Raw genomic sequence first — 15,672 nt, 5'->3', positions numbered from 1 at the left:
GTGAATCTGGTCCGTTATGTATCTTTGTGCTTTGCGATGGTCATGATTTATTCACGCACTGGCAAATCACATTTATTTTTTTTTCATTATTTTCAATTGAAGCGTAAATCACGCACAGCACACGGATGTACGTGAAAAATGCACCAATATAGGTCATGCAGTGTGTGCATGTGCAAATGGCCCCATTGAAAACGGGTCAGTGTGCTGCGCGTGATTTTCACGCACCGCACACGGACGAGTTTCACGCTCGTCTGAATGAGCCCTTAATCAGACATTTTAGAGGCAGTTTTGGCCATCTGAGGTTTGAATCCTCTGGTGGGCCCAGGCTCTGACCCAATCATGAGCCCCAAATGCCCTGAAAAAGTAAACTTCATTTGGAGGGGACTTTGGTGCACTCACTTGTCACTAGGGACTATTTCTTATCCACAAAGATCCCACTAGATCTTATTCACGATATGTCCAGTGTACAACAACAAAAGGTTACAACGCAATTAAAACTTGACATGTCCGCAAGCACGTGTTCACTCCTCGGGGTTCCTATCAGATCCCTTCCAATTACATAAAGGAACACGACAGGGTTGCCCCCTACCACCCCTGTTATTCAATCTGGCATTGGAACCTATGGCTAGATTTCTGGAGGAATCGGATATGTTCAGAGGCATTCAAGTAGGGTCTTGTGCAGTGAAATTAGCCCTGTTCGCTGATGTCATACTTTTTATGTCAAATCCTCAAGAGCATTTAGGGAAGGTTTTTCAATTTTTACAGGAATTTGGGCAATGCTCGGGATATAAAGTCAACATAGCTAAGAGCGAACTGCTGGAGTTGGGCAGGCCATTGCCTAAGACCTTTTGGCAATCCTTGGGTTGCGGGATATCACCGGTTGAGCACTGCATTACTTATCTGGGTATCAAAGTAGGGAGGGTACCAGACACTCTGTATGGCCTAAATTATCCCCCGTTAATTAAAAAAATACAAGCGGAACTCACTAGATGGGGCCAATTGCCGTTGTCCCTCCTGGGAAGATGCCATCTGATTAAGATGGTTAGTTTCCCTAGATTGCTATACCCCTTTCAAACACTTCCTCTATTATTGAAGCATGTGGATGTCTCGAAACTGACGGCTTCATTCACTAAATTCATATGGGCAGGAAAAAGGCCGCGCATAGCACTTACCAAGCTCATGATGGGTAAACAAGAAGGGGGTGTGAACTTTCTGAATGTCAGGGGTTATAACATGGTCTGTCTTTTTCGCCATGTAGTGGATTGGCTTCATGAGACAAGCAATTATTCCAACTGAGATCTGGAAGGGGAGTATGCTTCACCCTGGAACCTAAAAGCTTTGTTACATTGTAGAGTTGCTTCTCTTCCGTGCCGTCTCAAAACCTCCATTGTACTGAGAGATACAGTTCTAGCTTGGAAAGTGGTACGTAAACAGTTTGAGTTACCTCACCTGGTCTCGAAATATATGCCGTTAAGCGGACATCCAGAGTTTTTACCGGGAATAGGCAAGGGGGACGGAATTGCCTTATGGGGGAGGGTAGGCATTGGCAACGCAGGGGATCTTATGCACACAGAGGAAAAGAGGTGGTTAACTGGGGAGGAAATCACCACTAAACTCAGACACATAGCAGGGAGGGTCAATTTTTTGCAAGTACTTCAGGTACGAGCATTTTGCACCTCCAGGCTCAGGGATTTGAGTAAGGAAGCTACCTCACACACTCTGGATGAGGTCATAGGTCCAACAACTGGGCGGGCGACCATTTCAGGGCTGTATAGAGCATTGAGAGATGGCTTTGTTCGGCCGCAATCAAGGATTAGTTTTAAAAGCTGGGAACGGTGGACTCAGGATCCAGGTATAGGAGAGGTCATACTGGGGGGTTGGGAGACGGTACGGAAGAGTGTGATAAATGAGAGCTGGAGGGAAACCTATTTTAAGTTGATGCATTCAGCTATATATGGCTTTAATATTCTGCCTTCACAATCTTTCCCTGACCGCATTACAAGTTGTCCCAAGTGCAATACACCACTGACGAATTTGTGGCATGGAGTGTGGGGGTGTGTACATACGAAACGATTTTGGGGGATGGTACAGAAATATATTGAGGACCATTGGAAAACGAATCTCCCAATGACGCCTCAAGCGCTACTATTCCATCAGGCGCGGCCGCCGGAGGAAGAGGGTGCTCGAGGAGTAAGATCACCTCCCGTGTTGGTGCACACGATTCTACTGGTAGCCTTGAGATGCCTCCTGAGTAAATGGCTAGAGGCAGACATGCCGGGATTAGAAATGATTGTGTCACGGCTGAAACAGTTATTGGTTCTTGAGAGGGTGGAGGTGGAAAGGCGGAAGGAAACGGGAACCAAGAAGCTATTTGATAAGTGGCAAACATTCATAGAATCGCAATGTACAGCAGCCGAAATAGCGGAAATTGTTAGGCCTTTCCAGTACACAAAGTGGTACTGCACACAGCTCTTGGCAGGCACTTTAGGGGGGTTGCAACTCTGAATCAGCTGGGGGAAAAAGGATGAGTAGAAATTTATTGATGACCTAGGTCGTGTCGGGGTTGGGGGAAGTCATGCTTTCGGTCCAGCTGAAGATAGACAATTATGCCATGTTCATATGTTTATATGTTTATGTGTTATGTTGAATTTAATTCCAAGTTCATTCCATGACAGAGTGCTGCGCACTCAGGATGTAACTGTTACGTGAAATGTTTGTAAGAAAATGTGAAAACTGATAATAAAAAGGATATTTAAAAAAAAAAAAACTTGACATGCGCATGTTCTGCATAGAGGGAGGGTGGACCTCAGAATAATTTCCCCTGGTGGGCCCAAGGGACCCCAGTCACACTAGGTTTAGGGCTGCTCCTTAAGTAAATGTGTTTGTGCCCTGACAAATAACTACAGACAAGGATAGATATTAATTTCTTACCACCAAGTAGACTTTGGTGAACTGTAAAAAAAACAAAAACAAATAAAATTAGTTACAAAAATAAATGCATTATAGGGGGTGGGGGGGGGGTCATATCTGACCCCCAATTCACCCATGATTTATTTACTCTTTGCAATCTGCTTCAAGGCCAAGGGCCACATCTAAACCTTGTCATATGCGGAGAACCGCAGGTTAAAATTAGGACTTTTTTTTAGGATTTTTTTTGTCCTAGCAACGTTTCAAAACAAATTCAATATTCCTATATCAGCCATATCTATTTGCCATCCACACCCCATTTATTATCGCTGTCTCAGTGTCAGTAGGCAAATATTGTTCAACAGTTTTATAATCAAACACTTGTAAACTTTTGTCCCGTCTAGTAGTACAGTATCAGATAGGGAAACAGGACCTATTCATTAAAATTAAAAAATTAGAACTTACATTTTGATTAGTGGCCATCAAGTCGCTGTTTAGACAAAACAGTCTGCATCTGACTAAACAGAAAATGGAGACAACCAGCAGTTCAATAGGGACATTCAGCATGGGGATGGTCCACAAAAGTATCGGAGGATCCTCAAGTGGACATTTCACTCACCTGTGTCTCCTGGTCTGTATAATTTTTTTTCCATTTGGACAAAACAAGCTTCTGGCATAGCGTCAATAACAGCGGGCGTGCGCGCCCTTCTCTCTACTGTATTTCCAATAGCGGAAAAGGTCACATAAACCAGTTGCGCTATGTTCACTTTGGGAATCTGAGAAGACATAACAGAGACCACATTGTTTTACGTTTTTATTACTGTAAGATACTACTCAAAAGTGTCCGGAACACCCAGCACAGTTTGCAGTTAAAATAGACCTTTAATTCCCTGGTGATCTGGGGCAGTGTAGAGGTCGATGGTTAAGCTGTGGTGGTCTAGAACAGTGAAGGGGCTAATTGTGAAGTCCCTGGTGATCCAGTGGTTACTCACCTCTCCAGCAAAGCCCTGCTATAACAGAAGGTATGTCTTAGGTTGATCCTGTTCAGATTGTAAGGGGGCAATGCTGCCCCGATAAATATTTGCCCGTTACTGACGGATATTTTTTTTTTCCACATGTACCAATTACTGTTTGTCTTCCTTTCTTCATCCGTCTGCCCTCCTGGTGTGTCCGATGTGTCCATATTCCATGTTAAGATGCTGTGGGGGAGGCCACTGTGATTAGCAGCTTTGGTACTGGGTAATGGTTGGGGGGAAATCATAGCTTTCAATCCAGGAGGGAAAAGGGTGCCAGCGTCACCAGGCCAACGTTGCTTTGCAAGCGCCAGGACACTGACCTTATGGGAATGGAAGCGAGAAGGGAACATCACCTAATGTGCAGGAGGGAGGAACTTACGGACCGATTGAGCGTGCGTGGGAGGGGAAATTGAATGGATATATATGGGAGGAAAGGAGGAGGGTAGTAGAAGCCCCAGCTGGGTTGTAGAGTAGGGACGATGTCTCCTCAATGGGTGACAAAGGACACAAGTTATGTGGGTGTGCGCCGCAGCATGGGCCTATCTACAAGGGGGCTGTGTGGTGCTAGCTACAGGGGGAATCTGTGAGTGGGGGCTGATGGTCCTTTTACTGCTGATTTTCTACAAGTGGTTTCCACCTCTGACCTCCAATTGCAATTAATAGGAGGCAGAAGATACCTGCAGCGCCCATTTGGAGCTTTTTTTCCTGCGTCTTTTGCATTTGCTTCAACGGCTTAAGAAAAGAAAAGGCGGATTTTTTTTGCCTTACAAAAAAGGCTGTGTGAACATACCATATGAGTGTAGTGCTTGTTTTTTTAGCAGTTTTCTTTCTCTCAAAACAATTTTTGGTTGGGGTGCCCTGAGGAAAATTTTATTTTTCAAGTGCTGCCTCGAGTCCGAAAAGGTTGGGAAACTCTGTACTAGGCAATAAGATCACGCCGGCCTACACAAGGATCCTGTTGTAGAGCAGTTCAGTTAGTCGTGGGAACGGGGCCTAGGTGAGTAAAATTTTTGTTTTTGTTTGGGGGCATTGTCTACCAGGGGGAGGTGGCTGTATGGCACGATATAAGAAGAGGTGAGGGGGGGGGGGCGATTATGGCACGGTCTACAGGGAGGCTGAATGGCAAAATCTACAGGGGGCCACTAAGCGGACATACTGTGTAGGGGTACTACTGGGGGCATAATATTGTGGGCACAATTAGAGGTCAAAATACTATGTCCTTGAAGGGGTTGTAATATATAATATTGATTATTATACTGTAGGGGGGCACTAAAGTGGCATTATACTTTTTTTATGGGGCATTTTTTTTTTATGATGGGGGCGGGGCACCAAAAGATAATTTCGCACAGGGCGCTATCTATCCTAAGGCCGGACATAGTGCTCTGCCTGACTATTGGAGCTTACCAAAAATTCAGGTAGCTGCTGGGGGTGCCATCCTCGGGAGGTCACTAGAAAATGGGGACTTTGGGCAATTGCCTAGTTAGCCACCCTGCTAACACCATGTATGAGGATCTCACGGCACTACAGACAGCAACGTGGCTTTGACAAAAATGCTCAGCAAAATTATTATCACATTGCTACCTACTATATTTTACAACAGAGCGAATGTTATCTAAAGCTTTTTAACTAAAACTCTAATACAACCCTTTAATATTCGGGATATAATAGGACTTACTGGAAAACCTCTGCATTCAAAGAACGGAGAGCTGATTTGATCGCTGAATATAGGTACGATGGTCGATAGATGTTCCAGTGTAACTTCTAATTGTATTTCTTCTTCACACTCAATGTAGACACAGACCTGTCCTGTCTTATCACTTGGCAGCATGGGCTGGACGGTCATGATGTAATGGATGTTGGCCTCTTTGCCAGGCACACTAAGTAGAGAAAAAACATTTTTTAGGGACTGTCCTATAGTCACCGACAACTATCGAAATAGCCTCATGTTGTCTTTTACAAGTGTACACCATACGGAATTTATTGAATTATTGGAGCGCACTCTGTAACATGTTTTAAGCAGGGGCGGATCTACAAGGGGTGCAGAGGTTACGGTCACAGCCAGGCCCTGGAGCCTCTATCCCATATGAGTAAACTAGTATTATAAATGGCACATACTGGAATAGTTGGTGGCCCCATTACAGATTGTGCATTGGGGCCCGGATGTTTCAATATCTGAAAATGAAGGCGTCAAATCAATTTTTTCTTTAATAATTTTTGTTTTTAGGTCACTACCTTCTACTAAATGAGCACATCCCATTGAAACCAATACTGGTTGAGCAGAATATATGGTGAAAATATATGCTTCCCATGTGGAGCCTGATGAAGCCGCTATCCGTCATTCACAATCCCACCAATCACAATGATTAAAATGTAAAAAAATTATCTTGCCATCAATGCCACTAACACGCATATACACTAACACAGAAGGTGAGGCCATGCCAAAAGCTCCAGTTAATAAGTCAGTAGCAGTGAACGCTGGGTATCCCCTTGCTCCCAGGCTCCATAGCAGTGAAACGCCTTGTCTCTATGGAAGGCATACCACAAGTTTTGATACTTTTGTTGTAAAAAACAAATATATACTGGTGAATGCGAAAGGGAGGTAATGGAGACATCCCCTAGCCCTCCCCCACTGGGCAAACTGGCCAGGATAATGGTCAGGTTAAAAACTGATTCAACAACTGCTGTACATTATGGGTACATAATGTGACATGTCAGATAAGTCATGAGATAGCATTGGTGAGGGTCCGGGAGATGGGACGCCCCCACTGACCGCTAGAAGACACAACCCATGGCACTGTAGCCATTCAGATCATAGCTCTGAAATTTCCCGTACCATTAAAGAGACGGTCACCACATTATAAGTGGCCTATCCCCTACATAAGGAGATCGGCGCTGTAATGTAGGTGACTGCAGGGCTTTTTATTTAGAAAAACTATCTATTTTTACCACGTTAGGAGCGATTTTAGCTTTATGCTAATTAGTTTCTTAATGCCCAAGTGGGCGTGTTTTTACTTTAGACAAGTGGGCGTTGTATAGAGTGTAAGACGCTGACCAATCAGCGTCATGCACTTTTCTCCATTTAGTCAGCGCATAGGGATCCTGCTAGATCACTATGTGCTGTCTTATACTGACATATTAATGTTACTGAAGTGTTTAGACAGTGAATAGACATTACTTCCAGAAAGGACGGGATGACTATTCACAATCCCGGCACGTTTCTGTGGTACTTACAGCAGAGCAAGCGTAATCTCGCGAGATCACTCTGTAAATGACAGGTTACAGCGAGATTACGCTTGCTCTGCTGTAAGTACCACAGAAACGTGACGGAAGTGCCGGGATTGTGAATAGACATCCCGTCCTGTCTGGAAGTAATGTCTATTCACTGTCTAAACACTTCAGTAACGTTAATATGTCAGTATAAGACAGCACATAGTGATCTAGCAGGATCCCTATGCGCTGACTAAATGAATTGGGAGAAGTGTATGACGCCGATTGGTCAGCGTCTTACACTCCTCTGTACAACGCCCACTTGGTCTAAAGTAAAAACACGCCCACTTGGGCATTAAGAAAGTAATTAGCATAAAGCTAAAATCGCTCCTAACGTGGTAAAAATAGATCCTTTTTCTAAATAAAAAGCATTACTGTCACCTACATTACAGCACCGATCACATTATGTAGGAGATAGGCCACTTATAATGTGGTGACAGAACCTCTGTAAGCTAAGCTGTTGGGGCTTTCCACTGACCATTGAGTGATTGAAGGGGGTCTCAAAGCCCAGATTACCATTAATCTACTGACCTGTATGAAAAACTTACACCAAGGTAAACATTCCCTTTGAGAACACACACACACTGGTTTTCTAGAAGGCTTCAATTAGTTTTTTTTAATTACCCCGATTGTCTCTATTTTTTTTGTTATTTTATTTCAAAATTTGAGCTTTTTATAAATGCCTATACAAGGAAAATGTCTACCTCCTTACCCCAAGCTCTAACTGCATCAGGTCCATTTAACATTTCAACCTCTTTAAGGTTGACAAAAATTTTAACACGTTTGGGGCCACGTGACTTTCCTAAATATATTTTTAATTGGGAGTAGCAAATCATGGTGACAGCTCAAACAATGACTATAGGACTGCATGAGACAATGTCACTCATGTACCACCAGCCTGATAGAGAAGAGCTATGGGTACAAAATAAAAACAGAAACTAATGGACTCAAATAGAACTTTTTTTTTTAAAAACAGGAGACCCCCAAAACTAAATTTTGAGTACTCGATATCGATATCTCAATATCCCAGTGGAAAAGGTAAAGGCTCATCTATAATGCTAGAGAAATGAGGTTAAAGTGCAAAAAAAATAAAAAAATAAAAAATAATGTTAACATTTAAGAGTATTGGAGAAATGAAAAATTGGTTTGTTTTTTTTCCAAGAGAAAAATCGTAATTTTTTTTTTTTTATTATGCTAAAAAAACTGACTAATGAATGGAAAAGTCGGAATGGGACTGAAGTATAAACTTGGAACAGTTTAGTGGTTTTATGAACGACTTCTTATTAGTGGATTAGGAATTAATTACTGATCCTTCTTAAGGGTTATTTTTTTTTTTTTTTTAATAACTCCTTCCCAGCCTCCTTGACCCTTCGTGGATTCTGCCTTGTTTTGAAAAATCTGAGACAGACTGGTTACTAGGGATCTGCTGCCTGACCAACTGTGGTTGTTAGGCAGTGGATACTTAACTGTTCAGCTCAAAGCTTAAAAGGTACTCAGTCTGGTTGCTATGTTGGTGAGCAGTCCCACAATGCCCAATCTCATCTAGAAGTACTTTTTCTATGTCCGGAAAAAATTTGAAGTTTTAGACCGTAAACAAACTGGTCACCGTTACTTGTGGCTGTATGCTACAATATGTAAGCAAATCATCATATTTCTTAGCTGGTTAGTAAATACCTTATATCAGCCTATAACTTACGTTTGTGATATGGCTCCGCTGATGAGACCCAGCAGGAAGATGCTCAGAAGCTTTTTCGGCCACATTGTGGCAGATCGGGATCACTGAGAGAACACCCTTACGAAATGGTCTTTTATAGACAGGTCTGAAGACATCCCACCCACTGCCAAGCACTAGATTCGCTACTTCAGGAGCCAAAATTGCTGGAGGAAATTTTCCAACATTAGGCGTTTGTTAAATTTATTGTGTAATGAAGAACCTTCTCTTCGTATGAATAAAAGGTCAACAAAGTAAAATAAAGAAACCATCATAACGCCCAGACGTTTTCCCTTATAGCCCTAGAACCATTCCAGCTTTATAACGACGCAATTAGAGAGACAAGGCTAAGAAGTCTTCTCATTCCTACAGAATAGATTCATAAAAACATACGCACTTACTGGTCAAGATTAGAGCCCACATAATTGTAGCCCCCATGTCGGCGCCAGACAGATTGTAGTCCATGCTCAAGCGGAACATACCTCCCAAGTCTTCTACAGAGGAAAGATCGTGCCATACGGTGTTCACATTGTGCCAAACTGTGCCCAGAGAGCACCAAACTATACAAACAAAGCCATATTTTGCTCAAATACAGTCAAAGTGTTCAAAAATGCTTTAGTGTGCACACAAAAAGAATAAAATTGTTCCCACATAGTGCCAATAGGGCTCCCAAGAGTCCAAAGCAGTGCCCACATAGTACAACACCGTGTCGGATAAAAAAATATTGTATTATGGTGCCTACAGCCCCATAGTCCACTATCAGAGCAGAAACCACCTTATAAAGCCCCTCGCCATCCTTGAGTATGCTTCTGAAACTGTTCAATTCACAGTTGTGCTGTACTCTATTGCAGTTACTGTGCACTATATGGCGGTATTATTTGTGCACTGTAAAGTGAGATTATGAAGGCATTGAAAGAGATTATTATTCAAAGAACTTTATGGTGCCATTGTTGAAGCACTATATGGTGGCATTACTTAGCATTGTATTTAAGCTGGTGGTATTATTTTGCCGCTCAGTTTGGACTTCTCAAATACCATAGTGCCATACACTACCAAATAGTATCAGACATTGCTGAGTGGCAATATTTATGAACTATAAATGGCATTATACACAACAGCCATAACATAAAACCACCGGTGTGAAGTGAATAACATTTATTATCTGGTTACAATGGCGCCAGACAAGGGGTGGGATATATTAGATGGCAAGTGAACAGTCAGTTCTTGATGGGTTGGAAGCAGGATAAATGGGAAAAGGATCTGAGCGACTTTGACAAGGGCCAAATTGTGATGATAGATGACTGGGTCAGAGCGTGTCCAAAACGGCCGGTCTTGTGGGCTATTCCCGGTGTTAGTACCTACCGAATGTGGTCCAAGGAATGACAACCAGTGACAGGATCATGGGCACCTGGGATAGAGATGGCACCAGGATTCACTATGGGAAGTAGACAAGCCAACCGAGGTAGTGTGATGCTCTTGGCAATGTTCTTCTCTGGGCAATGTCCTCCTGGCATTCATGTGGATGTTCCTTTGACACGTACCACCAACCTAAACATTGCTGCAAACCAAGTAATGGCAGCGGAATTTCCTAATGCCAGCGCCCTCTTTTAGAGGGATAGTGCCCCCGCCACACTGAAAAAATTGTTCCGGAATTATTTTAGAAACACAACAAAAAAAGAGTTCAAGGTGTTGACTCGTCTCCAAATTCTCCAGATCTTAATCTAATCGAACATCTTCGGGGTGTGCTGGAAAACAAGTCCGATCCATGGAGGCCGCACCTTACAATGTACATGATATTAAGGATCTCTTACTAACGTTTTGGTGCAGATACCACAGGAACCTTCAGAGGTCTTGAGGAGTCCGTGACTCGATGCATCAGAGCGGTTTTAGCGACACGAGAGCGACTTACATAATATTAAGCAGGTGGTACTGTAGGGTCATATAATGTAGCATTGAATTACGGTATTTGGCATAATATAGGAGTCTTATTTGAGCACTGTATTAAGGCATTATGTAGCCACGTATGGCGGTATTATACACACTACGGTAGTACTGTATTAGCTTTCTGTAAGGCAGAGCACGATATACTTTATGGTAGTCCAATTTTTACATTCTCTAGAGGTATTTCTTTACTACGTGGCCGTTTTATGTGAAAACTGCCTGACAATGTTACTTCAGCAGTATTAGGTGGATGCTGTAAAGCGCTTCTTTAAGAGATATATACATATGTATTTAAAGATAACAGGCATGGGGGTGACCCCCCCTCTACCCTGGCCACCGATACACTTAGTCCTGATCTGAGTGATAGGTTTTCCACATATTTTTAGTGTAGACTCCACCTGATGTAAGAGACTGAGTAACACTCAAGCACATAAAACGACACTACATAAAAACATATAAAATATATACCATGGTAAGGACATAACACTATTACCATGGATGACTTAGGCATCAATCCCACTTCAGTGAGCTATTCGTTTTTTGTAACGGATAGCACACTGACCCATTAGTTTCTATGGGGCCATTCACACTTTTGTTTTTTTAGCAGAACCATGTGGCCGTTCCGTGAAAAATTAAACAGGTCCTACGCCTGTCCGTTGTTTGCGGATCAGTCTCGGCTTTTAATTTGGTCCATTAAAACAACGGAATCCCTGATTTGCGACCATATATTTAGTAACGGAAGTGTTTCCTTTGGCCTAGGTTTGTCTTCTAATGGATGAGAAAGATGGATGGTGGAAAGCGGCTTAACACTGGATAAAATGTCACCAGTGTGTGTAGACAATTGTTGCCTAGTCCAGACACCTTCTCATACTTTATAGGATAAAAAAAAAAAAGGTGAGAATCAGAGGAAATCATACAGTGAATACCTCCAATGGTGCATGATCATGAAGGATAAACGCCCTTTTTCACAGGCCAAATATCAAACAGGCATTCAAATGAGCGCTCGTTCCGGATCACGGCTCTGTGTAGACAGGTCAACGACCAGCCAATTAATGAGAAAACGCTTGTTCATCGGCGGATCGTATATGCAGCCGAAAATATTATCGTTGTTGACAGCACATCTCCCTGTGCAAACAGATGTGCTGCCGACATGATGGAAATGTATGGGGACGACTGATCGTAATTACCAGCGCTCGTCCCCAAACACAGCTTCTTGTGAAAGGAGCAAACGAGTGCAGATCAACGATCTGTTTCATTGATCGCTGCTAGTTTACACAGCCCATTCCGGGCCATGTAAGAGGACCATTTCTGTGCATACAGTGCTGTATAAAACAGAACCTTTTACAAATCGCACATTACTATTGGCAGGTATAGTGCATGCAGTAAATAAAATTTAAAAAAAAGTGCACAAATACAAAACTTCTGTGTCCTCTATTGCTATAGTTGTTAAATAAATTATGTAAACTCCATTTATTCTAATTGTGCTTTTTGCAGTAGGTTGATACTAAGGCTAAAGGGAAGCAAATACTAAGGAAATTAATTTTCATAAGCGAGGCTTGGAGTCTGTGAGAGAACAAATATCCTCCACCTACTGTTTGCTTGGCAGATTTATATGTGTATGTTTCTTCTGCTCTTACATTATTCAGCAATATTTCAGTAAGACTAGTCAGTTCTTTCCAGTCCTATCAGGGACCTTCCTCTGTTATCTGCTCTGACTAATAAAGAGTAGACCTGACCCGTCCATATATTTCACGGTCCCTTTCCATTTGACTGGCCGCCATACAATGCTACATTTCCTAGGGCTGGGTTCGATTTTAAGAGGTTCTCGATGAGAATACCTTAAGGGTATGTGCACACGCTAGCTACCTTTTACGTTTGAAAAGACACTGTTTTCAGGAGAAAACAGCTGCGTTGTTTCAGACGTAAAAGCTCCTCGCATTTTGGGAGGCGTCTTTGACGCTCGTAAATCTTGAGCTGCTCTTCATTGACTTCAATTAACGGCTCAAATTACGTTGCAAAGAAGTGCCCTGCACTTCTTTGCCGAGGCAGTCAATTTACGCGTAAATGACAGGTTGTCTGCACTGTACGTCGGCAAACCCATTCAAATGAATGGGCAGATGTTTGCGACGTATTGTAGCCCTATTTTCAGACGTAAAACGAGGCATAATACGCCTCGTTTACGTCTGAAAATAGGTCGTGTGAACCCAGCCTTAACATCAATGGAACAAACTAAAGAGACTTGGAGACTTTTTTAATGGCAGAGGGAAGACCTGACTTGTCTACATAGTTTGCATGGAAGCAGGGCCCCCACCAGAGGAGTATGGCAAATACTGTTTTCAGGGGCCCGTCCAGAAAAAATAAATAAAACAAAAACCGGGGCCATACCCACCGCTAGAATGCTACTTCAGACCTTGTGAGCAGGACCCCAGTGTCAGGAGCTTGAGGTGGCCAGAAGTGAAGAAGCAAGATGACCTGAAGCATGGGGTCTGAAATGTTTTCCTAAGCCTGGTCTGGGTCTAAATTAATTTAAGGGTCTGGTCTGGGAAGTGAATTAATTTAGGGGTCTGGGTCTGAATTAATTTTGGTATCTGGTCTACACCGGACACGTGGCTGCCATGTTTGAGGAGACAGAAACTATCTAGGCAGTTGGTAGGAGATCTTAAATGGGGTTTGCCAATGACAAACTACCCATCAATATCCATGCCAATGCAAATTGTAAATCACTTCCCTTTCCAATTTTTTTTCCCCCATTTGGCAAAATGCCTTTTCTTCCACTGACATCACCCATAATCTTATGTGGGTCTGTGTACAAGCACGTCAGCACCGTCGTCACAATCAGTGGGTCGGCCTTTCAGCATCTTCCTATCGGCTTCCCAGACTCATACTCCGTTTATATTCCCATTGCGCCAGTGCCCGTTCTGCACTAGAAGCGCCCGCAAAAGGTATTTTGGTGGGCTTTGGAGGGCACAAGTTTTTTGGGTTTTTTTCAGCTCTCCTGCATGAATACTGCCAAACAACCCTAATATCTCAGGGACTCTGCTACATCTGCGCAGTACTAAAAGATCTTTTTGTTGGCAGGGTTCTCGCTTTACTTTTTGGGATTCCATTCAACACTAGTGTCATGGCTGATAACAGGAAGTAACAAAGTGTAACCAATTACATTGAAAATTAAGACAAGATAGAATAATAGATTTACTGTCCCTTATTTTCCTATTTCTTAAGCCACTACATCCCGTCTAACGTGTGATTAATGAAAGTAGCGCAATTTTCCTCCAAACAATACAGCGTTGTTCACAATGAATTCTGAAGTGTGGAGAACATTAGCCAATAAATCTTCTGTCACTTCAGCCAAACAGGAAGTCAAATATTCAGACGTCCTGTTTGAGCGAATGACAAGTTCTCTGTTTGAATAAAGCTAAATAGACAATATATGTTTGGCGTAAAGACAAGCTGTAAACGTGGTCATAATCCAATTAAGTTATTAAGAAGTAGCAGAGAGCACATTTTGGGAACGGAGTGCAAAAAATTATCCAATGCGTTCGGTTTAGTGCCGGGGCTGAGGGGGCGGAGCATGACCGGGATTCTAGCTATGGTGGTCTTTGACTTTGTGTCACGCTCCTCCCCCAGACCCTACACTTGGTAAAACAGTATGTACTTTAAACAGTGTTCCTTTAACCCCTTCGAGTTGGAGCCGGTCTTCATTATTTTTTTTTTCAATCGATTACAATAAGCGTGCACGGTTTGCAGATCCACCATATGGACAAAGGTTTTGGGACACCTTCAGAAGCTTCTTTGACATCCCATTCTATATCCATAGACATTAATATGGAGTTTGTCCACCCCCCACTTCGCAGTAAATCAGCTTCAACTCTTCTGGGGGCTTTCTACAAGATTTGGGAGCGTCTGGGCACATTTTTTTAGGTCAGGACTGTGCGGCTACTTCAATTCTTCCACACCAAACTCTCCCAACCAACCATGTCTTTATGGACCTTTTATAGAGATGAGCGAACCGGGACAACCGAACCCGGTTTCGGTCCGAACATCGGGAAAAGTTCGGTTCGCAGCGAATCCGAACTTCACCGGGTTCGGTCGAACACGTTTTGACTGAACCCGGCGGAGATGGTCACTGTCCAGGGTGCTGAAAGAGTTAAACGATCGGCAGTAACTGATTCAACACCCTGGACAGTGACTTCCGATCACAATATACATCAACATGTAAAAAAAAATAGAAGTTCCTACTTACCGAGAACTCCCTGATTCTTCCTCCAGTCCGACCTCCCGGCATGATGATTCAGTCCAAGTGACCGCTGCAGCCAATCACAGGCCAATCACAGGCTGCAGCCAATCACAGACCAATCTCAGGCTGCAGCGGTCACATGGACTGCCGCGTCATCCAGGGAGGTCGGGCTGGATGTCGAGGGACGCGTCACCGTTGCCTTGGTGACGCGTCCCTCTCGACATCCAGCCCGACCTCCCTGGATGACGCGGCAGTCCATGTGGCCGCTGCAGCCTGTGATTGACCTGTGATTGGCTGCAGCGGTCACATGGGCAGAAACGTCATCCAGGGATGTCGGGCCGGATGTCGAGAGGGACGCGTCACCAAGGCAACGGCCGGGAGACCGGACTGGAGGAAGCAGGAAGTTCTTGGTAAGTATGAACGTCTTATTTTTTTTTTTTACAGGTTGCTCTATATCCTGATCGGAATTCACTGTCCAGGGTGCTGAAAGAGTTACTGCCGATCAGTTAACTCTTTCAGCACCCTGGACAGTGACTATTTACGGACGTCGCCTAGCAACGCTGTCGTAATGATGGGTGCACACACGTAGTCAC

At 43.4% G+C, this 15,672-nt stretch overlaps 1 protein-coding gene across 1 annotated transcript in view; it reads right to left on the bottom strand.

Moving 5' to 3' along the window:
• Nucleotides 1-8,951, bottom strand: part of LOC142663872 (ovostatin-like) — a 57,871-nt gene extending 48,920 nt beyond the window's left edge. Inside the window, exons 1-5 of the mRNA XM_075842705.1 lie at nucleotides 8,887-8,951; nucleotides 5,599-5,800; nucleotides 3,527-3,683; nucleotides 3,373-3,425; nucleotides 2,932-2,952 (exon numbers count right to left, since the gene is read on the bottom strand). Coding sequence (XP_075698820.1) covers nucleotides 2,932-2,952; nucleotides 3,373-3,425; nucleotides 3,527-3,683; nucleotides 5,599-5,800; nucleotides 8,887-8,951 — 498 coding nt within the window. The remainder of the gene's footprint in view (nucleotides 1-2,931; nucleotides 2,953-3,372; nucleotides 3,426-3,526; nucleotides 3,684-5,598; nucleotides 5,801-8,886) is intronic.
• Between the last annotated feature and the right edge of the window lie 6,721 nt (nucleotides 8,952-15,672).

This window comes from Rhinoderma darwinii, chromosome 11 (genome assembly GCF_050947455.1).
Source record: "Rhinoderma darwinii isolate aRhiDar2 chromosome 11, aRhiDar2.hap1, whole genome shotgun sequence".
NCBI lineage: Eukaryota > Metazoa > Chordata > Amphibia > Anura > Rhinodermatidae > Rhinoderma > Rhinoderma darwinii.
This window is presented reverse-complemented; position numbering and strand designations above follow the sequence as displayed.